The sequence below is a fragment of the Lissotriton helveticus genome, chromosome 6 (assembly GCF_964261635.1).
Source record: "Lissotriton helveticus chromosome 6, aLisHel1.1, whole genome shotgun sequence".
Classification (NCBI taxonomy): Eukaryota; Metazoa; Chordata; class Amphibia; order Caudata; family Salamandridae; genus Lissotriton; species Lissotriton helveticus.
In genome coordinates, this window is record NC_136067.1 from 162,425,202 (window position 1) to 162,449,748 (window position 24,547).

The following is a 24,547-nucleotide window of genomic DNA, read 5'->3' on the forward strand; positions in this document are numbered from 1 at the left end:
TGGAGCAACCAGACCAGCAGCAGTGATGTCGTCGGGGGTCGTTCAGAAGGCCACAAGCCAGCGGCTAGTAGCCAAACAACGCGGTGAGCAGCAAAAAGCAGAAGGGCCCCACGCCTATCGTGGAGATGCTGGGGGGCTACTCTTCGGTGCTGGAGCTGCTCAGGGTCGGGGCTTCTCGGACCCCAAAGCACTCGCCAGGAATTTACTCGGCGGGCTTGCTGTGCAGAAGTCGTGCAGTCTTGGCAATAGTCGGTCCCTCGAGGTCTCGTCGCACTCGCGGTTCTCAGCTCGGCTGTAGAGGTGAGTAGAGGTCGGAGGTGCCAGGGAAGCCGGGTCTTGTCGAGCTGGGCAGTCGGATGCCCTATGGGTGGGACCAGGAGGGGGGTGGTTACACCCACTTCCTTGGCGGGCTTTTCCCCAGCTCAGGGTCTGGAGTGTCCCTGGAACTGGTTCAAGCCGGCCTATGCAACAGTGAGCACCGGGGGGCCACTTGCAGTCACCTTCCTCTGAAGCCCTGCCTACCTAGGATACACAAAATCCTGTCTGGGACGGTGCTGGCACCGCCCCTGGCAGGAAACCCTTTGTCCTTATCTCCTGCTCTGGGAGGACTCCCAGCAGCAGGAGGGCAGACTTGTGTCTCGGTGGCAGCATCCATTTTGTGGAGCTGAGGCTCTGTTTGACTTTAACCGGGGTTAGGGGTTACATACATGTCGTGTCCCTCTAGAAGGGTGGAATGCTAACCCCGTCGCCAGAATTGGCGAGGGGTTAGTATTCCAATTCGTATGACACCTTACTCGACATGTTTTGATAAAGCGCTACCAGAGTTGGCATATAACCGCGAGGATTATAATGCACTTAAGAGTATATGGTATGCGATATCATGGAAACGGCTAAGGGATAGATCGCGAAAGCCGCAGACAGGCTCAACTCATGCCAGAGCACCATCTCACACGATTCCAAGCACTCTGCCTTCAGGATTGTTAAGGCCTGCCATAGGAGTGACTGATAGGAGATCTGTGTGTCCATTTTAGGGTTAGATATAGGTATACTATATCTAAAGCAAAGGGTGAGTACACCACCTTGCCCCAGCTGTCGTGCAGCCAGTTGTGTCAGTTTAGTTAGTCAGTCCAGGGGTGGCACAATACATGCTTCAGCCCCTGGGAGACTTCTGGGTGCACCTCAGCCCTGGGTACAGGGACTTGGAGAGGGCCCAGTGCCAATTCAGTACCTGAGTACAATTTGGATAGAGAGAACAGCTAGGCTGTGGGTCTGATTAGCAGGCCCACAGCCAGGGAAAGTCGTAAACCAGTGCAGCAAAAAGCAAAAATCTGGGTGATCATAGGATTGCAGACCCTACTCTCCTACATGACCCACCCCCAAACTTTGGGACAATAAACTAACCTTGACCAGGTGAGTCTTCTTGCTCTAAGTGGAAATACCTGGAGAGCCCATCAGCATTGCTGTGATCAGTACCAGGTCTATGCTCCACTGTAAAATCCATCCCCTGTAGGGAAATGGACCACCTAAGCAGTTTGGGGTTTTCACCCTTCATCTGATTTAGCCACAAGAGGGGCTTATGGTCGGTCTGAATGGTGAAGTGAGTGCCAAACAAGTAGGCCCTCAGCTTCTTCAGGGCCCAAACCACAGCAAAGGCCTCCCTCTCAATAGCTGACCAATTTTTCTCTCTGGGTGTCAACCTTCTACTAATGAAAGCAATAGGCTGATCATTACCATCAAAATTCAGTTGAGACAGAACAGCCCCCACACCCAACTCAGAAGCATCTGTTTGGACAATGAATGGCTTGGAGTAATCTGGACTCTTTAGGATAGGTGCTGTGCACATGGCCTGCTTTAGGTCATTGAATGCTTTCTGACAGCTTGCTGTCCACTGAACTTTCTTTGGCATCTTTTTGCTTGTCAGGTCATTAAGAGGGGTCACTATGGACCCATAATTTCTGACAAACTTCCTATAGTACCCAGTCAGGCCCAAGAAAGCTCGAACTTGAGTCTGGGTGATTGGAGGAGTCCAGTCCTTGATGGCCTGTATCTTACTCTCCAGTGGCTGACCCTACTCTCCTACATGTCCCAAAGGGTAGAGCGCCCGATTTGTGCTGTGTTCCAGCTGACTTGTTTACACATGAGAGGGGAGTGTGGGCACCCTCCATCCAGTCCCTTGCCAATGACATTGCTAAAGGCTCCCCCATACCAGACACTTGGAAGGGTGCCGAGATTATCCCGATTTATAAGAAAGGGGATCGCTCGGACCCAGCCAATTACAGGCCTATAAGCCTGATCGATTGCATCCAGAAGGTGATAGCTAGGCTCGTGCTGTCTAGGATCCAAGGCTGAATTGAGGAGGATATCTTGTCTCCGCTCCAGGCTGGGTTCCGCACACACACGAGCACCATAGATCAGGTTTTTAGATTTGTTTTAATTTACTGGTGGGTGGTAATCCTTAGAGGTGGCACTCTCTTCGCAGCATTTGTCGACCTTAAGTCGGCATTTGACTTAGTACCGCGCACTGAGATGTGGAGTGTCTTTGCCAAACAAGACATGCCACTGGATGTACTGGCTTTGTTAATCAAACTCCATGACGCAAACTTTGCCCAAGTCCGCTGGGGACAGAAAGGTAAAGTTACGGATAGGTTTCCGATTCGCAGAGGGGTACGGCAAGGGTGCGTACTGGCTCCAACACTGTTTTCGCTGTACATCAACAGTGTGATCCAGTACTTCAAGAATCATCCTACCGATGTTCCCAAACTAGATGGCAAACTGATCCTTCTGCTAATGTTTGCAGATGACACTTTGTTAATATCTAAAACGCAGCAAGGCCTTCAGAAGGCTATTGTGCGTTTCGAAGTGTTCTGCAAGGATTATGGTCTTACCATTAATGTGACCAAGACCAAGTTTATGATCATGCACAAGCAAAAGCTCGTGAGAGGGAGGGTTGCCATGAATGGGGTAATGTTAGAACAGACCCAACTCATATCCTACCTTGGCATAACCCAGGGTTCTAAGCTAGAATGGAAACCCCACATTAACCAGCTGGCTTTAAACACGCTCAATTAGCAGGCGCCCTAATAAAGGAACTTCGCCTCTCTGCCACAAAACCTATTGCCCCAGCGTTTAAAATCTATAGTACCAAAATCAGCACGTCAGTCCTTTATGGGGCAGAACTATGGGGGTTTAGTAATTTAGCGCAATTAACGGGCTCCCAAAACAAGTTTGTGAGGGGTTTAGTCGGCCTTCCACCATCTACGCCACTTTTGCCCCTTTTTTACGATCTGGGTTGCCAGCGACTAAAGGATGTGGCACGCTTTAGACCTGTGGCCTACTGGAGGAGACTTTGGGTTACACCTGAACTCTCCCAGTACGCTCAGGCCCTCCTCGAAGTCCGAGATGCAGATACTGCCAATAGAATTTCATGGCTGAGAGAGGTCAAGGCAGTTTACACCGCCATGGGCCTGAGTTCATTGTGGGAGAATCCTACCGTCAATTCTTTTCCGCCTAGAAAGGCTTTCAGGGAGCTATACTGGTCCATGGTCTATATGCGAAACTTTAGAACTTGCATTGGCCCATCGCTCACAAGAAACTTCCTGGAGCCTAAACAAGAAATTGCTTAAGAGGGCTACTGGGGTTTTATCACACTTCCCCGAGACAGGAAACGGTACCACCAATATAGGGTGGGTACCCTTCCTGTTAATTCCTTTACCGGCAAATGGCAAGCTCAAATCAATACATGCTGTCCGTTCTGTCCATTTCAGCCGGAAAGTATAGCCAACATCCTGTTTATCTGCCCAGAGTATAAATACCCCAGGCACACGTGGCTGAAGCCCATTTTTTGTGCTGAAGGGTGTAACTACCGGAGCAGAGGAACTAAGGAATTTTCAAACAGACTGTTGAGAACCCATTGTAATTGCTGTCGCAAAATTTCTACATTGGATGTGGGCAATACGGATGAGAAAGCTACGCCAGAATTAAAACGGTTTCATTATATTTATACATATTTTGTGTATAATTATTTCTGCGATGCCTGTTGTTCATGGACCTTGGACTTTTTTTTATACTTTTTATACTCTTAACTTATTTCATAGGCTTTTTATCTTGTTTTTTTAGATAAACAATTATATATTGTATGGATTAACTTGATGACCTGATCTTCCGGCAAGGATGCCCTGCCACTCACAATGTATTGTTTATGTCTCTTTTTTAACATGCACAGTCTTTTATGATTTGTATATCGAAATAAAGACTTCTTTGAATTGAATTGATACAATAGCAGTTGCGAACTAGCTAGTGTCTGGATCACCACCTCTACAGGGCTAATAAATAACACAAACAAGAGAACAACCCTTCATCCCTCCGATATAATAAATATAAGTAATTTAGATGATAATCAAATTTCTCGAAACAGAGTTTTCCACCATGGTACTCCATAGACTAACATAACACACAAAGCATTTGTTTGGACATTATCCAAAATTGTCAGATATGTTGTTACATAGCTACCATGTACCACATAGCATACGCCATCAAAAAAAAAAAAAAAAATTATAAGCACGCACATTATCAGTTAGGTAAAGGGTATATCTATTGGCAATGTTAATTACAGAATCCATTAGAAAAATCATATACTGCTTAAAGTACTACCAGTCTATACCACCAGACTGTGCACTGTAATTTTCTAAAACACAATAATACCTTTCTCGGCCTTCCCTTTTCCACTTTTCATTACAGCTGGTGCACTGGATTTTGGTTTGATGGCAGGCACCTCTGCGTGTTCCTCCTTCACTGCAGCACCCCAGGACGACAGACTATGCAAGGTGAGTAGCTCCTGATAACTCTTCCCTGACTGGACATCGTTAAAGAAATCCTCAGACACCACGCGCACATTGGCTTCCTTAACTTCCTCCATTTTTTTACTCATTTTTTCTACTTCCTCTGATTGCAAACAAGTGATGGGATAAAAAAAAGGAAAGTGAAATTACTTTCAGCGTTTACGGGAAGGTTTACTGATAAATCTGACCAGAATAGACCTAAGTTTCACACAGAATTTTTCTTTTTTAAAGAATAAAAACATTGAAAACATGGCCCCAGGCACAAACAATCTCCTAACCATTAAATCAGCCTGGAGAGGAAAAGCAAATAGGCAGGCCTTAGGTGAAATGAAGACCAGTTTTTCATATTAAAAGTATCACTCACTCAACACAATGAATCCGAGACGACGACTGTATGCCAAGGATGATAAATAAACCGTATAACATTATATAAAAGTAGACTGACAGGAACACATATAACTTTCAAAGGATATTTGTATTGCATGGATAATAACAACAAAAGCTTATATCAACAAAGAAAACGAAAAGTAGGCAATAAAGTTTCAGAATCCAGATATCCGAAAATATTCATGTGGAAATGAAAGTAAACCCAAAGACTGGGTGCTTGTCCTAGGCCTCCACGTGAAAACCGTCAAGCGCACGTTTCAGAAGAACAAATGAAAATATCCTTGCTGTGCAGCATGGGAAGACAACGATCCACTTACTTTTTGTACTGATGCAGAATGCGGCCTTTTTGGCCGTGCCAGTGGTCTTTCCTCCCAGCTCTTCGATTAAAGCTTTCATCTCATCTTTGTTCTTGGACAGCTTACCCATGGTTAAAATCTTCATCTTTGACAGAGGTTTATCTGCAATGCACAAGAAACATAGTTGAAAAATGAAAGGATACTGTGTCAGGCAGGCAACTTAGTTTACGTGATAAAGCGGAGATCAAACCAGTCAGTCAAAAGACTTTTATTCGGCTGAAGAGCCATAAAAGGAGATCACAATATACAAGACACACTTTTAAAATGCATAAAATTTCAATAATATCATCGAATCAATACATAATACAGTGCAAAGATTTGATCAGCCAGCAGGGTTAATCCGAATACAGCTAAATATAAACAAACATGAGGATATTTAGTTTTCATAATTAGTGGCATTTACCAACGTTTTCCTGATTCTAAGGGCTTGACCTACATAGTTTACAAAGTAAACAATAAAATTCAAAATCTTAAAGCTGGAGATATTGTTAACATTCTTTATAGGATCCCGAGCCAAAACTGCATAATAATGGGTGCAAAAAGTGCAATCTTGAGTAAACATAAAATGTACACAAAAAAAACAAAGCGTGCTGAAGACTGCTGGAATGTTTTGTCACAGGGGCTTAGCGGTAATGAATGATGAAACCAGGAGCCATGATGGGGAAAGTCCATCAGAAAGTGTGACGTGTTAAGCCTCAGCCAAGTCAAATAAAATCTATACTTGGTGTTAGTGATCCATGTTAAGTATTGTTCTGTCCCTTCTTAACGCTTCAAATCAAAGTAACCCAAAACAGAACTCATACCATCGGACTTAAGTCTCCGTTCTTTTTTATATTTCACTATATGTTTGGTGCTCTTATTAATTTAATTTCTTATTAATTTCTTCGGGGTAGTCGAAAATATGTTATAAATCATTGTCTGAAAAGTCCCTCCTAACAAAAGCGAGACAGGGGATGTTAAATGCTCTATCTTGTTTTGAACAGTCACCTAGAAAGAACCTCTCTTGAAAAAGAGGTGCACTGAGTGCCAGATCTTCACCCAAATAAGTAAAGGCATGACTTGACACAAATCCTCTAAGAAGGGGAGCCCAACCTCCAAGATGGCAATGAGGCTGGCAATCCTGTTAGGAAGAAAACAAGTTACTTACCTGTAACTTTGGTTCCCCAGTATTGGTAACTTTCATAGATTCCCATGCTTTGTATCATTCCCCGTCGTCGGAATGGGAGTCTCGGTAACAAACATACCATAGCTGTAGGTACAAAAGACCAAGGAAAAAGGCCTAGGCCTCATTCCCTTTTGTAGCATATCACCCTCTTTGTGTAAAAGAGACCAAACTTAGGCCTCAGCCAATCAGAAGTGCCTCACCCCTTAGAACCTTCCTGAAGGAACCTCAGTGCCTCAGATTTTCGTAGCCGTAGTGTACTAGACACCATATCTGTTGTAGGCTGAGCTTTCCTCGGGGAGGTGGGTGGGCGCATGCGAATCTATGAAAGTTACCAATACTGGGGAACCAAAGTTACAGGTAAGTAACTTGTTTTCTTACCCCAGTATTGGAACTTTCATAGATTCCCATGCTTTGTATCAGAGTAGCAAGCAGTTAGCAACAAAACCACATTTTGCATCATAACATTATAGCAATAGGCAACATGACAAAGATACAAAATGTGAAATACTGAAGGTGGGAAAGAAAGGAAAGCTCACCAATTATTGGAACAGGTTCCTCAGGACAGCCTGTCCTACTGCCGGATCATCTTGTTGTAAGGACTCCAAGCAGTAATGCCTGGTAAAGGTGTGAACGCTGCTCCAGGTAGCAGCTTTGCAAATGTCTTTAATCTGCACCCCCGCGAAGAGGGCTGTTGAAGAAGCCACAGATCTCGTGGAATGTGCTCTAATCTTTCCAGTCAGAGGTTTTCCTGCAGTAGTGTGACAATGCAGAATGGCACTCGTGATCCATCTTGAAACACCTTGTTTGGATAGTGGGAGGCCCTTGCTTGGACCCCCGACGGCAACAAATAACTGTGAGGATTTTTGAAAACCCTTAGTACGTTCCAAATAGAATTTCAAGCACCGTTGTACATCTAGCGAATGCAATGTCCTTTCTGCTGGTGTAGCCAGTTGAGGAAAGAACGCCTTCAGAATGACCGGCTCATTCAAGTGGAAGTCAGAGGGAACCTTAAGCATAAACCTCGGATTAGTTCTCATGATTACAGTGTTTCTCTTGAATTGAAGGAAGGGTTCTTGGATAGTCAAGCCTGCAATTCTCCAACACGACGTGAGAGCGAGGAGGAGAGCCAATTTCCATGAAAGGTATTTCATGTCAGAACGATGGATTGGTTCAAATGGGCCCTTCATGAGTTGAGAAAGGACTAGATTCAGATGCCATGTCGGAGGAGGCGGTCTCACTGGTGTATAGACTCTGAACAAGCCCATTAGAAATTGCTTGACAATTCTGGAAGACCACAAGGAAGGCCCAGATCCAGTCCTCCTGAACCTTGATATTGCCGCCAAATGGACCTTAATTGCTGAATGGGCTAGTCCTGACTTAGCCAAGGACAGCAGATAAGGGAGGATCTGATGAGGCTTGGAAGCGAAAGGATCAATGCTTTCTTTCCTGCACCAGCAACAAAATATCTTCCACTTAAGACGGTAAGTCCTGTTCGTAGAAGGAGCCCTTGCCTGAGAAAGGACCTCCTTAATCTCACTTGATATGGGTAGGTTCATAAACTCTCGCTGCTCAGGAGCCATGCAGTCAGGTGTAATGACTGCAGATCTGGGTGCCAAACTTGTCCTTCGGACATCGTGAGGAGATCTGGTAGAACCTCCAAAGGAAGAGGAGGAGCTATCGACAGCAGATGGAGTTCCGTGAACCAGAACTGCCTCGGCCAAGCAGGGGCTATCAGGATCATCCTGCACGGCTCCACCTTGATCTTCCTGATGAGCCGTGGGATCAGAGGTATGGGAGGAAAAGCGTAGACAAATGTCCTCGACCATGCTATCGAAAGCGCACTCCCCAGAGAACCTCGATGGGGAAGCCTGCTTGCATAAGACCGGCATTTCTTGTTGGTCGGAGTGGCAAAAAGATCGATCTCCGGTCTGCCCCACTGGCTGAAGACCTCCTCCAAAACTCTCTGATTCAATTCCCATTCGTGGCTGACTGAGGATGACCTGCTCAGTCTGTCGGCGTTTTCGTTTAGGACCCCTGGCAAGTGTTCTGCCTTCAGCGATATCCTCTGAAGGATCGCCCATTCCCAGATCTGTTGAGCTTCTTGCGACAATGGACGAGATCTGGTTCCTCCTTCCTTGTTCACATAGTGCATGGCCGTGGTGTTGTCCGTCCTGATAAGCACTTGTGAACCTTCCAGGCGAGGAAGAAAAGCTTGCAGAGCCAGTCGTATCGCCCTGAGCTCTAACAGGTTGATGTGGAGATGTTTCTCCTGGGGCGACCAATGACCGCTGACATGCAGGTCTTGCATCACTGCTCCCCAACCCTCCAATGACGCATCCGTTGTTACCACTTGTGGAGACGGGTCGCTTACGAAGGATAGTCCTTGGGACAAGTTGTCTTGATCTGTCCACCATAAGGCCGCTTCCTTCATCATTGGAGTGCCCGTCACTCTGTCCTCGAATGAACCGTGGATCTGTTGCCACTGGTTGTCTAGTTGGTCCTGCAGAGGACGCATTCTTAGTCTGCAATGGGGAATTAGTGGGATACACGATGAAATTACTCCCAGTAGAGACTTGTAGCGGCGTACTGAAAGACACTTTTTTGCTTGTAAGTCCTGGGCCAAGGTCTGTAATTTCTCCCTCCTTTCCGGAGTAGGGAAGGCTCTTGAGAGCTTTGAATCCAAGATGGCTCCCAGGAAGCGAGCCTTTCTGGACGGGACCAGGGAAGACTTTGTCGTTCAGAGTGAGTCCCAGATTCTGAAACAAATTGGTACAAGCTTGAACAGCCTCCAGCGTCTTCCTCACCAGGAAGAACCTGGAATAGAATCCTTGCCCCTTTGGTTTGGAGCATCTGTTGGACCTCGAGCCGCAGGAGACGCTGGTGTTTCGATGGAATGGCTGCAGGGGGCTTGGGTGGAGGGACTTGCGTGAATTCCAAGGTATGCCCTTTCCGAATGATGTTGATCACCCAACGGTCCGATGTTATCTTGGACCAGTTTTGAAGGTATTTGGTGACCCTGCCTCCAACTGATGATCTCTTGAAGGAGGGTCGAGTAGGAAGAGCCAGGAGGCCGCTATTGGCGCTAAGACGAATCCCGTCCTCGACCAGCCTGTTTTCCCTTATTGTTACGCCTGGAGTAGTTTGTAGACTGGCCCTGCCGCTGTTGATAAGGCTGACGGTATTGCTGGGAACCTGAGCCCGTGGAGGAATAGCGTTGTTGTTGAAAGGATCCCCTGTAGTTACTACCTCTACCTCTGGATCCCTTAAAAGGAGACTTTCGGTATTGAAGGGTCCCCAAGGACCTGGCAGTCTCCGTGTCCTTTTTTATTTCTTGAAGAGTGTCGTCAATGAGTTTGCCGAATAATGCCTCACCATCAAAGGGAAGATCCAGGACCTTGTTTTGGATCTCAGGCCGAAACCAAGTAGCATTGAGCCATCCTTGGCGACGGAGGACTGCTGCCCCAGCCAAGGAACGAAACGCCGTTGTTGCAATGTCCATTGCACAGTCAATGATCTCCATCGACGTCGCTTCTCCCTCTTGTAAGATCTTTTTAGCCTCAGATGTTGACTTCGGAGGCAGCTGGTCATGGTGCGGGGCGACATCACACCAAAGCTGGCAGTCGTATCTACCCAAGATCGCCAAGGCATTAGCCGCTCGCACCAGCAAACTCGCCACAGACGAGAATCTCTTGCCCGCATTATCCAACCTCCGCCCTTCCTTGTCCGGAGGAGTTGTTAAGGGAGCAGAGGGGTTACGGAATTTCCTCTGCGCCGCCTGCGAGATCATGGAGTCTGGTCTTGGATGACCCGTTAAGGCCGCCGGACCATCGTCGGGTGCCTTGTATTTCTTATCCAGACGCGGTAGCACAGGGACCACCATCGCCGGGTTCTTCATAGCCTTTAGGCCCTCCTTCCACAAATGATCCACAATAGCAATGGACCTAGTTGATTTCCTAAAAGGTTCCTTGAAATCATATAGGAAACAATCTGTACTAACCTTAGGCATGGCTAATTTGAATCTGCCAGCAGCTCTTTCCATCAGCTGATGGAAGCCCCCAATGTCCGCTGGCGGGGAATCCGCCGGATCCGGGACTGGTGATGAGGGATCTGGAATGATATATTCATCATATTCAGTATTTGGAATAGAGTCCTGATCCGACTGCTGATCCTCATCCGAGGAATCATCATGGGCCTCTTGGAGCCCGGAGGGATCCTGTTAGAAGGATGTTTGAGGCCGAGGAGAAACTTGAGCCGGAAAATTAGGCGTCACTGATGAGGCCGAAATCACTGTAGGCGCAGCAGGCGTTGTCGGGACCGGCATAGGCCTATTCGCCTTAGATTTATAGTCCTGCAGCATCTTATGCAGATCTTGAAGAAAAGAAGATGGCACTGACACCATATCCTGCCCAGAATGGTGTTGTGACTGGACCGTCTGATGATGACCAACCTCCTCGTGGCCGTATTCGCCCTCAGAGTCTGTCTCCTGGCATTTGACTAGAAGTTGGGAGAGACTATTGGCATAGCTGTATGAGTCCTGGTCATCCTCCTCTGACTCCCCTTCTTGAAAAAGCATGGTTGGCAGTAGGGGAGACACACTCCTTGGAGAAGTCATCTCTGGCGTGATTCTTGTCACAGAAATCGTAATTCTCTTTTCAGAGGACAATACCGTCGACGGTTCTGTCGTCGACGGTTGTATACGCGTCGACGAGATCGGGGTCGTCGAAGTCGTCGGCGATGAAACCGTCGACGCGCCAGCTGTTGTCACTGTCAAAGTTGTCGACGTCGTCGACACTGAAAGTGTCGTCGTCGGCACCTTCGTCTGCGGCGGCTTTTTCGTCGGCTCCGCCGTCGACGGCGTCTTCGTCGTCTGTAAATTCTCCGTCGACAGTGATGAAACCGCCGTCGACGGTACCTTCGTCGACGAAACCCCTGTCGACGGGATCGTCGACGACATCAAACTTGATTTCGATTTCTTCGTCGACGGAACTTCCGCCGTCGACGTCTTCGTCGTCGAGGACTTTGAACTCCTCTCAGAAGACTGGGATGAAGGTTTTTTGAAGGCTGAGGCAGTCTTCTCACCTTTAGAAGGCGTAGCAGGTCCTACCCTCTCCTTTTCACCTCAGTGAGGAGATTTGCTGGGACATGGGCTCTCAGACTCACTGGGGGTCTTTTTTGAGGCCTTAGAAGATCTTTCCACAGAAGGAGAAGGGGAACCCCTACCCCTCTTCACTGACCTTCTTGAAAAAGACTTCGACGCTGCATCCTCACTGTCACTAGAGACAGTATCCTTCCTGGATTTCAGCTTCTGGAGCCATGTCAAGAGTCTACCCTCACGGTCCCGGAGGGTCTTGGTCGAAAAGGTGCGACAGATCTTACAGTCCGCAGCCTGGTGGTCAGGATAGAGGCAATAGATGCAGTCTTTGTGCTTATCCTCCACAAAAAGCCTTTTCTTGCCACAGGTGGAACATGGCTTAACAAGCATTTACAATGCAATGGTCTCGGCATCATAAAAGGTAGAGCTATTGGCATTGCTTGTGACTTTTTTTTTTTAAATCATAAATAAATGGCACTGTCGAACAAGTTACTTACCTTCGGTAACGATATATCTGTAAGAAACAGTAGTTAGTATTAGATTCCTTACCTTAGAATATCCCCAGGCGTCAGTCTGGATCCGGAAACTTTTGCGTAGCAGTACCCCTGCGCGTCGGTAGACGTCGTCTGCAGGCGTCCCCTGCGGCTCCGCGTCCATCGTCGGCGTCGTGCGCCGTGATGACGTCGCTGGAGTATATAGACGCCGCCTCCGCGCGCTGACGTCAGTTCTTAGTACACAGCTTTTCCGCGCCAGAACACGCAGAGCCATGTGAGAACCAACACTGGTGCCATTTGAAACTAGGGCCCTGAAAGGGATGTCCTTAACCCTAGGTATCAGTTCGCAGAACGGGGAGGATGGGTGGGGCGGTAAGGAATCTAATACTAACTACTGTTTCTTACAGATATATCGTTACCGAAGGTAAGTAACTTGTTCATCTGAAAGAAACAGGTTAGTATTAGATTCCTTACCTTAGAATAGATACCCCAGCAATACCAACCCCGGAGGTGGGTCTGCGAACCAATACAAGCCTACAACAGAAAGTCCTGGAGCACCGAACGGCCAAAGAAGCCATCCCTCCGGACTTGACTGTCCAGGCAGTAGTGCCTCGCAAAGGTGTGCAGCGAGGCCCACGTAGCCGCCTGGCAAATGTCCTGCAAAGGGACTCCCCGGCCCAGGGCAGTAGTAGCCGCCGTGGCCCGAGTGGAATGGGCCCTCAGCCCAACAGGAGGCTCCTTCCGAGCCAAAGAGTAGCACGCTTTGATGCACAGAACGACCCACCGAGAGATGGTCCGTTTATGTACCGCCCGTCCCTTCTTCGCACCCACGTAGCCAACAAATAGTTGGTCATCCACCCGGAACTGGCGTGTGCGATCCATATAAAATGAAAGCGCACGTTTTGGGTCCAGACGATGGAGCCGCTCTTCATCCTTTGATGGATGCGGAGGCGGGAAGAAGGAGGGTAAGGTGATGGACTGCCCGATGTGGAAAGCAGAGACTACTTTGGGCAGGAAAGAAGGTCTAGTTCTCAGAACCACCTTGTCTGGATGAATGGACATGAAAGGAGGTTTGACAGAAAGAGCCTGGAGCTCACTCACCCTCCTGGCAGAGGTGATGGCAACCAGGAAGGCCGTCTTTAAAGTCAGGAGACGGAGAGGACAGGAACGAAGTGGCTCAAAGGGAGCGCACATCAAGAAGGTCAGAACCAGGTTCAAGTCCCACTGAGGCATCACGAACGGAACAGGTGGAAACATGTGCGTGATGCCCTTCAAGAATCTCGTTACAATAGGGGACTTGAACAAAGAAGGTTGATCAGGCAGCCATAGAAAGGCCGAAAGGGCAGAAAGGTAGCCCTTGATAGTGCCCAGAGCAGAGCCCTGCTGGGCAAGAGAGAAGAAAGAGGAGAACCTCGGAAAGAGGGGCAGAGAGAGGGTCCACAGCCTTTGCTGTGCACCATGCCACAAATCTGTTCCACCGGCAGGCGTATACCGACTTTGTGGAGGGACGCCTGGCTGCCAGAATCACATCACAAACCTCAGGAGGCAAGTCAAATGGCCTCAACTGTCGCCGCTCAATCTCCACGCATGGAGGTGAAGACTGGACAGGTTCGGGTGGAGGACCGTCCCCTGCTGCTGCGACAGAAGGTCCTCCCGAAGGGGCAGGCGGATCGAGGGACCGACTGACATGCTGAGTAGCTCGGGATACCAGTACCTTCGAGCCCAGTCCGGAGCCACAAGGATAACTTGGGCCCGGTCGCGCCTGATCTTCTTCAGCACTCTGGGCAGAAGTGGTATAGGCAGAAAGGCGTACAACAGACCGCAGCTCCACTCGCGCCGAAAGGCGTCGCCGAGCGAGTGCCGTCTTGGAAACTCCAACGCGCAGAACTGATGACATTGCGCGTTCTCTTCTGTGGCGAATAGATCTAACCAAGGTTCGTCCGCCCTGGCGTTCAGAGAACCTGCCAGGTGTTGAACCGTCAGAGTCACGCCCTGACGTTCCAGCCATTGCCAGAGACGCAGAGCCTCCTGGCAAAGGGTCCACGACCCCACTCCGCCCTGCTTGTTGCAGTACCACATGGCGGTGGTGTTGTCCGTGAACACCTGAACTACACTCCCGTTGACAAAGGGGAGGAATGCCTTCAGTGCTAGGCGAATCGCCCGCAGCTCCAACATGTTGATGTGGAGCCGGGACTCCGCCGGAGACCAGATGCCTCTGATCTCCGCCTCTCCCAAGTGGCCTCCCCAGCCCTGGAGGGACACGTCCGTCACAACCACGTGCTCCGGTTGGGGAAGGGAGAGGGATCTGCCTCTGACCCAATCGCCGTCCGTAAGCCACCACTGCAACTGTCTCGCAGTGCCCTCCGAGATCAGGACATGGTCGGATAGGTTGCCTTGATGCTGGGCCCACTGAAACTTCAGGTCCCACTGCAGAGCCCGCATCCGCCACCGGGCGTGATGCACCAGAAGGATGCAGGAAGCCATCAGCCCCAGCAGCCGCAGCGTCAACCTGACCGAAACCCGGGATAACGGCTGAAAGATGGGAATCAAAGCCTGTATATCCCGGACTCGCCGTTCCGGAGGATAAACCCGAAACTGCGCCGAGTCGAGAACCGCTCCGATGAAAAGGAGCTTTTGAGAGGGACACAGGTGTGATTTCGGCACATTGATGGAAAACCCCAGCTCGTGCAGGAGGTCCGCCGTCATCTGAAGGTGGTGGACGACTGTCTGGGGCGAGCCCGCCTTCAAAAACCAGTCGTCGAGGTAGGGGAAGACTGAAACCCCTAACCGGCGCAGATGAGCTGCGACCACCGCCATCACTTTCGTGAACACCCGTGGGGCGCTGGTAAGGCCGAAAGGGAGTACGATAAACTGAAAGTGCTCGTGGCCTACCGTGAACCGCAGGTAACGTCGGTGGGCCGGCAGGACGGGGATGTGAAAATACGCATCCTGCAAGTCCAACGCCACCATCCAGTCTTGCGGGTCTAGAGCAGCCAAGACCTGAGCCAAAGTCAACATCTTGAACTTCTCCTTCCGGAGGAAGCCGTTGACGTTCCGTAGATCCAAGATAGGACGTAGGCCCCCCTTGTCCTTCTTGGGTACCAGAAAGTAGTGGGAATAGCAACCACGCCCTACTTCTGGCCCAGGAACGCGCTCGATGGCCCCCTTGGCCAAGAGGGCCGTAACTTCCTCCTGCAGAATTGTCAAGTGGTCCCCCGACACACGGTGGTTCTGCGGTGGCATGGCTGGAGGAGTGGTCTCGAAGGGGAGGGAGTAGCTGCAGCACCCACCTGTCCGATGTGATAGTGCGCCAGCGGGAGTGGTGATGGCGAACCCTGCCCCCCACTGGCGTCACATGGGCCTGAAAGCTCGGACTAGGAGGATTTGGAGGCTGATGCTGCGGGGGGAGGTGTGGTCTGACCTCGCCGTTGTCCCCGACCGCCGCCACAGCGGAATCCACGGCCGCCACCGCGTTGAGAAGTGTTCTGCGGCGCGTGGCTGGCAGCACGTGTGGGACCGCCCCTTCCTTGGCCACGAAAGGAGCGAAACGAACCCGTTTGCTGGCGCTGGGTCGAGAGACCCAAGGACTTGGCCGTGACCCTGGAGTCCTTGAAGCGCTCCAGCGCGTGGTCCGCTTTGTCGCCAAACAGGCGACTGCCATCGAACGGCATGTCCATCAAAGTATTTTGGACATCCGCCGAAAAGTTGGCGGACCTCAGCCAGGCGTGGCGACGAATCGCCACCGTCGTGGACATCGCTCTGCCCAGCGAGTCGGTCGTATCAAGACCACACCTGATGGAATATCGTGCCGCGTCTCGGCCTTCAATCATAGCCTTGCCGAGCTTTGCCCGTACCTCCTGCGGGCATTCCGGCAGAAACTCCGCGACCGTATCCCACAGAGAGTGGGTGTAGCGGCCCAAGAGGCATGCGGTGTTGCAAGACCGCAGTCCCAAACTCAGGGACGAGAAGACCTTTTTCCCATACTGGTCGTACCTCTTTGATTCCCGGTCGGGCGGGGCCGACGGGAATGCGGTCTGGGAAGTTGAGGCCTGGATCACCAGACTCTCAGGGGTGGGATGGGTGGACAAGAACTTGGGGTCGTCCAGACACGGACGGTGGCGTCTGGCCACGTTCCTATCAACAGGCGAACCTGAAGCGGGCCTGGACCACGTGCCCAAAAGAACGTCTGTCAAGGCTTCGTTGAACGGCAGCAGAGGCTCCTGTGGGCATGACTGCGGTTTGAAGACCTCAGTGAGGATGTTAGGCCTCACGACCGCGACGGGGAGCTCAAGGTGTAAAGCCTTGGCAGCCCTCATCAACACCACTGAATAAGCAGCCCCAGCCTCCGAAGCCACAGTAGGAGGCGAGACAAAGCCAGGGTTAGGAGAGTCGTCCAGACCACTGGCGTCACCCAAATCACCTGTCCAGTCCACGTTGTACTGACACTCGCGTGACAGAGGGTCCTCAGACCCCTCCCAACCCTCTCCGTATTCTACATCATCCCCATATTCGGAGTCAACAATGTAGACCGGCTCCTCGGGGTTCATGGGCCCCATCGGCGTCGGACTCGGCGTCGGGCGACGCCGGTCCGACTCCGCGTCCAGAGTCGGAGAGGAAAGGGGGACGGCGCCGCCCGGCGCGGGGGTGGCGCCGGGGGCAACCCCAATGGAATCGTCGCCGGAGAGGCCGGTAGATCAGCCGGCGTCGACCCCGAAGGACCCTGCGGCGCCGGGGTCGGAGCCGCCAGCGGCGTCGGAGCCGGAGCACCCGACGGCGTCGGGGCAGGGACACCCGGACCGCTAGGGCCCCCGGACGGGAGCACAGGGCCCGAAGGCGCCGTAGGGCCCGAAGGCGCCGTAGGCCCCGTCGGAGGAGACAGTGCCCTCATGGCCATGAGGAACTCCTCTATCTCCTCACGCGACGCGCCGTGCCCAGGGACCGGAGGGTATGGAGCAGGCCGCGCCGGCGACTCACGCGGAGCCGCGGGGGTGGGGTCACCCGAACCCCCGGCCGCATCGCGCGAGCGTCGGTGGGAGTCGGGGGTACGATGACGACGCCCCGACTTCTTGTGTTTCCTACCTGAGGAACCAGAGGAATGGTGACGACTTCCGGAGCGTTCGCGATGGCTCCGCGACCGCTCCCTCGACCTCCGGCCGGACCGGGACCGCTCTTGACGTGGGGCCGACACCCGCAGTTCGAGTAGCTTGCGGGACCGCTCCCGCCTAGCCTTACTCGTCAGGGCCCGGCAATCGACGCAGTCGTCCACGGCGTGGTCGGGGCCTAGACACCGGAGGCAGAGTCGGTGATGATCCGTGACCGACATCGTGTGGTCACAGCCGTCACAGTTCTTAAAACTGGGCATCCTACCGGCACCGAAATAAGAAGCAAGATTCACAAAAAAAAGTTTGGTCAAAAGACCGGAGTACTGCACTTCTCGGATCTGCGCTAACTGGCGCGGAAAAAAGAAGAACTGACGTCAGCGCGCGGAGGCGGCGTCTATATACTCCAGCGACGTCATCACGGCGCACGACGCCGACGACGGACGCGGAGCCGCAGGGGACGCCTGCAGACGACGCCTACCGACGCACAGGGGTACTGCGACGCAAAAGTTTCCGGATCCAGACTGACGCCTGGGGATATTCTAAGGTAAGGAATCTAATACTAACCTGTTTCTTTCAGATATTTACATTGCCAATAGATTAATCGTTAAATAAATGGCATTGTCATTTACAATGCCAATAGCTACACCCCTACACAGAGCCACCCTCACACAGAGCCACCCACACATAGAGCCACCTACAAAAAAAACTATCCACACAGAGCCACACACACACACAGAACGGTGGCATGATGCGCTTTAGATGAATATGTTTAAAAGTAAAGTGCAGCATAGTGCGATTGCTACAATAGTTAATTGTGGATGCGTTAACAATTGATGCGTGCATTGATGGTTGGTGGTGTGTGTGCCTGTAGAAATTGTGCACTGATGGCTGGTGGTGTGTGTGCTTGGTAGAAGCGTGCAGTGCCGGCTTGAGGTGTGTGTGCCTGGTGGAAGCGTGCACTGACGGCTGGTAGTGTGTGTGCCTGTCAAGCGTACAGAGATGGTTGGTAATGTGTGTGCTTGGTGAAAGGGTGCACTGACAGCTGGTGGCGAGTGTGCCTAGTGAAAGAGTGCACTGACGGCTGGTGTGTGTGTGTGCGCGTGGTGGAAGCCTGCACTGATGCATGGTCGTGTTTGTGCCTGGTAAAAGCGTGCACTGACGGCTGGTGGTGTGTGGTTGTGTGTGTGGTTGTGTGTGTAGTGGTGAGTGTGTGGTGGTGAGTCTGTGGGGGTGAGTGTGTGGTGCATGTGTGTGTGGTGTGTGGTTTTATGTGTGTGGTCCTATGTATGTGTGTGGTGGACTTAGTTTGAGTGTTTGTCTCCTGCACACTCAAACAGTGCCCCTACACACATACACTGCTCACCCTGCACATTCACACTGTTCACCCGGCATAGTCACACACTGTTCATCCTGCACACTCACACATTGTGCACCCTGCACACTTACACACTGTTCACCCTGCATACTCACACACTGTTTACCTTGCACACTCACACACTGCAGTCACTGTCACTCTGCAGTTAGTTACTCTGCAGTCACACTCACTCTGCAGTCACTCTGCATTCACTCTGCAGTCACACTCACTCTTCAGTCACTCTCCAGTCACACTCACTCTTCAGTCACTCTGCAGTCACACTCACGCTGCAGTCACTCTGCAGTCACACTCACTCTGCAGTCATTCTGCACTCGCACTCACTCTGTACCTGCACTAACTCTGCACTCACTTTGCACCTGCACACACTCTACACTCACTCTCCAAAAATTGTGCACTGATAGCTGGTGGTGTGTGTGCTTGGTGGAAGCGTGCAGTGCCGGCTGGAGGTGTGTGTGCCTGGTGGAAGCGTGCACTGACGGCTCAATTCTTGTTTTTAACCTCTATGTCAAAGATATACGTTGATTTAGCCTTAATGTTAAACTTACATTTTGTTCAAGGGTGTGTGGTTGTTTTGTGTGACCTGGGTGTGTGTTTGCGTTGGACTAGGGTGGTATTATGACTTTTGCTCGATGTAAAGTTCTATGTTCTAAATTTGAGATTGCTTGTTGAACCCAGGCATTTGGAGGTCCACCTGGAGAGTAGCTGCAGGTGCCCCTATGGCTGCAACAAACTTACTTACATTGAACCAACATGTGTAGAGCTTTTTTATATAACATGTAGTACCTATAACAGTTTAAAGGAACCAATCTGCGAGTACGCTCTCCCTCTCAAAATGTAATTAGAAGGCATGTTGACAAACTACCTCTTTTCGGCAAGAAAGAAACCAAAACCTCGATAGGACTGTAACACTGACTAAGCCATGCCAGCTAATCTGTCACCTTCACCTGTGGCATAGTGGGAGTTCCTGGCCTGTAAGATGGCCTGCCTCTCTAGTGGACTTCGAGTAACCCAGGCATTGAAAGCATATGATGATGGGCGCTTTGGGCTTCCAAATCTTCCACACATTTCAAACATGAACAGGGTGATAGTCTGTGCTGCTCATCCTTTCTTTGTGAAATCCTGCAGAGATCTGAGGTCCAGATTAACGACACGCTGCCTCGCGTTCCTGAGCCCGTTCTGTCTGTGAAGAACAGATTTAGCAACGTCCACGTACGTCCACAGTGAGAAGTGCACGGACATTCCTCTCTGAAGTTAGATGTTCATAGCAGTGTTACGTTGCTAAACCTCGAGAAGAAATGCACTCGGCCGCCAGCCAGTAGCAGTCTCCACTTGTTACTGCAGTGTGTCCTGCAGAACACCTTACCATACAGGACTGGGCTCTGTACTTTTCATCCAAGGACTGCCCTCGCCTCAATCAAGCAGCATGCCCCTTCTCAGAGAGATGCAAGGAGCAACCTTCACTGTGTCAACACTACTCCTCAGAAATAGGCATGAGAAAAAGAAGGTCGGTTTCGCCAGCCTTACTGTATTTGCTCGTTTCCAGCCCCAGTTCCCAGGGCAGCTCTGTTCGCTAATTGGTTCCCGAGGGTTTGTAGGAGAGGGCGGCTTTAAAGAGAAGGGTAGAAATAACACACTAGGTGTAGTAACTGGCAGCGTTTGCCGAAATAGATCTTGTTTTAAAAACGTCTCAGTTCCCAGCTGACATTATCAACACTGTGGTATAACTTCGGGTTGGTTAAATAACAATGTAGATGTACTGCTCCGGCCCGGCCCTCTTGGGACAAAGGGAGGTACTGCAAGGTGTTTTTTTAAGTATTCCGGCAGCCTCCTTCAACGATGCAGGGGGCCAAAAGCGGGCTCGTCTGTTGTCCGTGTGTGCTCTGCTCGGGTTGTGGGGGCACTTAGCGGGAGGAGGGCGGGACACGAAAAGCGGACCTCGTGAGACGTCCGATGTCGGGAAGCGAGCTGCAAAATGGCCGAAAAAAGCTCCGAGATTTTTTCGGATTTGGGGGGCGTGTTCTTGCTGTTCAAAACAGGCGTGGAAAAAAAGTCGAAAGAACAGCAAGGAACACGCCCCCAAATCCGAAAAAGACGGAGCCTATTCTGAGAGACAGTTCTCTCCTCCAATGGCTGGCCTCCATTTAGGAAGCCAGCCAATGGAGAACGAGCAAAAAGAGGGAGGGATAAATGCAGCACTCTAAGAATCATTAAATCTCCGACTTCCGGTTTCTGCCTTACGGCAGAACCGATAGTCCTCGACCTGAAAAGGGCTTTTTTCTTCTCCATTTCTGACATCCTGGAAGGCAGCTAACAATCCTGAAGTGAATCTGAAAGATTCTGAAGAAAAATTCCTGAAGTAAATCCTTTGAAGAGTAGAAGTTGAGCAGAGCTCAAAGGAGACTCCCTAAGCACAACGTGCAGTAGAAAATCTGAGGCACTGAGGTTCCTTCAGGAAGGTTCTAAGGGGTGAGGCACTTCTGATTGGCTGAGGCCTAAGTTTGGTCTCTTTTACACAAAGAGGGTGATATGCTACAAAAGGGAATGAGGCCTAGGCCTTTTTCCTTGGTCTTTTGTACCTACAGCTATGGTATTTTTGTTACAGAGACTCCCATTCCGACGACGGGGAATGATACAAAGCATGGGAATCTATGAAAGTTCCAATACTGGGGTAATCATTAAAAGGCTACACAAGAACTTATTCCCAATTTTTGGCAGTTTATTGGAAATGGTGAAGTCAAAAACTTCGGCCCCATAATATCCCTAGGGGAGACATTTGGATTTATACAAATTAAGAAGTTCCTTAAGGCGTTTCTATCATAACTTCTTTGAGAACCTACAAATTCCATTGATTACCCCAGCGAACTTACAAGCTCTTTGATCTAGTACCTCTTCCCAAGACGATTTTTCCAAAAAAGTAACACTGAGTTAGTTGAAGCTTATGAACTTTTGTAATTGATACTCCGTCTATGTTAAAAGAACGTGAACAAGTCTTTTTGGGGCCAATCGTCATAACATAGGTTTTCTGTGGCTTATTTTGAGGGTGAGAGCACCCATAAAATTTTTAAAAGTATCAAGAAGTAACTGCAAACCATAAACCGTGTCATCGGCGTATAGTAATACCGGTACTGAACGGTTGCCAACTTTTGGGAGGTCTTTACCTATCAGTGCAGATTCCAGTGCATTTATGTAGAAAATAAATAAAAATGGGGCTAGGATGCAGCCTTGACACACCCTTGGTGGAAATACAGGGTGCAGTGCAATCCCCATCTAGAAAAAAATGGACCTTTGCTGTAGTCACACTGTGCAAATGTGTTGAAACATTTACCAGGGCTGGGTCAATCCCTGTGCCACTCATCATGGGCCATAATTGGCCTCGATCAACCAGATCAAACGCGTTTGAGAGGTCCATAAATGCTATGTGGAGGGCCCCACCTCTAGCTAGTGTATTTTCCAAATAGCAATAGAAGATTTAAGGATTGCTCCACCGCGCCGACCTCTGGACAGAAACCATATTGTGTCTCTGAAAAAAAACTATTCTAGAGTGCCCATTACTTAGAAGATTGTAAGAGGACTCTCCCCATCCCCCCACAAAACCATTTGACCACCTATGATGTACATGATGTGACTATTAGTAGTATGCAAACGTTATTCGACTGAGCCCACAAGGTAAAAGAAACAGAGCGGATCCTCGTCGAATCACCCATAGCAGCCCCTTCTCCACATTTAACATTCCAGAAAGGCGTCCCCTAGTAAGAGTATAGTAGAGAAGTGTCTCAGAACAAGACATCTTCCATATTTGATGGACAAACAAAACTAACAACTAAAACACTACAAAGCTTGATGGAGCACACGTTTTTCTCGCCATGCATGAGAAGATATGAACGCTCATGCTCCCACAAACACAATTGATAATCAGCACCCTGGGTATGAGACCACTTTGGGGACTTGCATGAAATGTAATGTTATGTTAATTTATAGAGTCTACTATTACTCATGGGATCTACTAGTGCAGAGCAGGTGCAAGACCTAATTTGCCAAGAGAGCCGGGCATTTGCAAGTTAATCGAAAAACCAGATCTTCAGTTTCTTTCGGAATTCAAGAACTGGGGAGGAGGAGGATTTTATGCGAAGAGGGTGTACGTTCCATGCTTTAGGAGTGATATACAAGAAGACCTAGTCTCCAGGTCTTTGTTTTTTAGCCGTTTGGTTAGTTGCTTGATTATCTTGCCGTAGAAGATGTTCCCATAGTCCAATTTTCAGGTCATGAGTGAATGTGTTTTTTTTCTGGTGGGACTGGGACGCCACTTGAAAATGCATCTTGGCAGCTCCGGGGTCTGGAAGCAGGATGCAGTCACTGTGCTGACTTGCATGGAAAGGAAGCCTGACACTCAATGCAACTCACGGACATGACTGCCTGTTGAACTGGCAACAAGATAAACGTTCGTATACGTCAAGAGATGTAAGGAATTACTTTGTACTGGCTCAAATGGAGACCGCATTAAAAGGGTCAAGTCCTACTGGAGCATAATAAATAAGAGTGGGAGGAAACATGTTGGTCAAACCTTTAAAGAACCTCAACACAATAGGAGACTTTAAAAGAGATGCTTTGTCGGGAGGCAAAGGAAAGCCAACGAGGCCGCTATATACCCATTCACAGTACCCACAGTGCCTGATGGTAATAATGATCACCACAATTCTGAGCAAATTAGTGGCCTGTATACCAACTGAGTAGTCCAATTGTGTAGCAAAAATACAGAAATTACCACTTTTCTCAAGCACAAATCAGCACTCTGCAATTTTAAAATGCTAAATTGGGATGACGAAATAACACATTGTACAATGACTGACAAGGGACTGCATTAGCAATTTTAGGTTGATCAGACAGCAATAAAGGAAATTTTTTAGGTCTGGCCTACTGTCAGAGAAAAGACCCATCATAGCAAGACCAATACGTTGTGGTATTTGGGACAGGCCATTGCTTAACATTGGTTGGCTTTCTTGTCACTCATTTGCTCGCTTCCTATTAAATTGCTATATTTGTTCTTCTTGTGTTGTCCCTCCCCTGGGGTATAGTTACATCACTATTCTTTTGACTGGATAACTTGTATCTGTAGGAAGCTGGCTTTTTATGTGGTAGTGCCAATATAAGGGCACACCATTCAAAAAGTACCGACGAACCTTATAAGTTTATGGGGCTTAAATGTATAATACCAAGTGCTTTATTTGTGGTAGTGTGGTCAAGCACCTTAGACTTATCAGAGGGTAGTGTTAAGCATTGGTTGTACACACAGTCAATAAATGAGATACACACTCAAGAAGAAAATCTGAGATCAATTTAGAAAAATAACAGATTTTTATATAATTTGAGACGCTGAGATCATCGATATCAGGTAGGTACTTTCAAAGTTATGAATTTTTACAGTAGACAAAAATACTTGACTAGGCCTGAGCCTCAAAGGCGGTATATATATATATATATATATATTTATAATTTTAGGGGAGCCTTGCAGGACTTAGAGTACCTAGAGACAAAGAACAACCAGCAGTTCGGGTTCACCTGCCCTGGGGTGTCAGGGGGCACAGGGGCTGATCGCAATGGTAGCCTTGAACGCTACACGCTAAAGTAAATAGAAGAGGTACCTGCAGGAAAAAGGCTGCAAGTGGGGACTTGGGGACAAGTCCGGCAGAACCCACAGTGGGGCTCGGCCCGCAAGGGTCAGGTACACATTTGGTTTCAGG

At 49.5% G+C, this 24,547-nt stretch overlaps 1 protein-coding gene across 1 annotated transcript in view; it reads right to left on the minus strand.

Annotated features, from left to right (window-relative positions):
• PARP1 (poly(ADP-ribose) polymerase 1) overlaps window positions 1-24,547 on the minus strand; it is a 468,102-nt gene that overhangs the window by 284,146 nt on the left and 159,409 nt on the right. Inside the window, exons 9-10 of the mRNA XM_078647552.1 lie at window positions 5,543-5,683; window positions 4,702-4,941 (exon numbers count right to left, since the gene is read on the minus strand). Coding sequence (XP_078503678.1) covers window positions 4,702-4,941; window positions 5,543-5,683 — 381 coding nt within the window. The remainder of the gene's footprint in view (window positions 1-4,701; window positions 4,942-5,542; window positions 5,684-24,547) is intronic.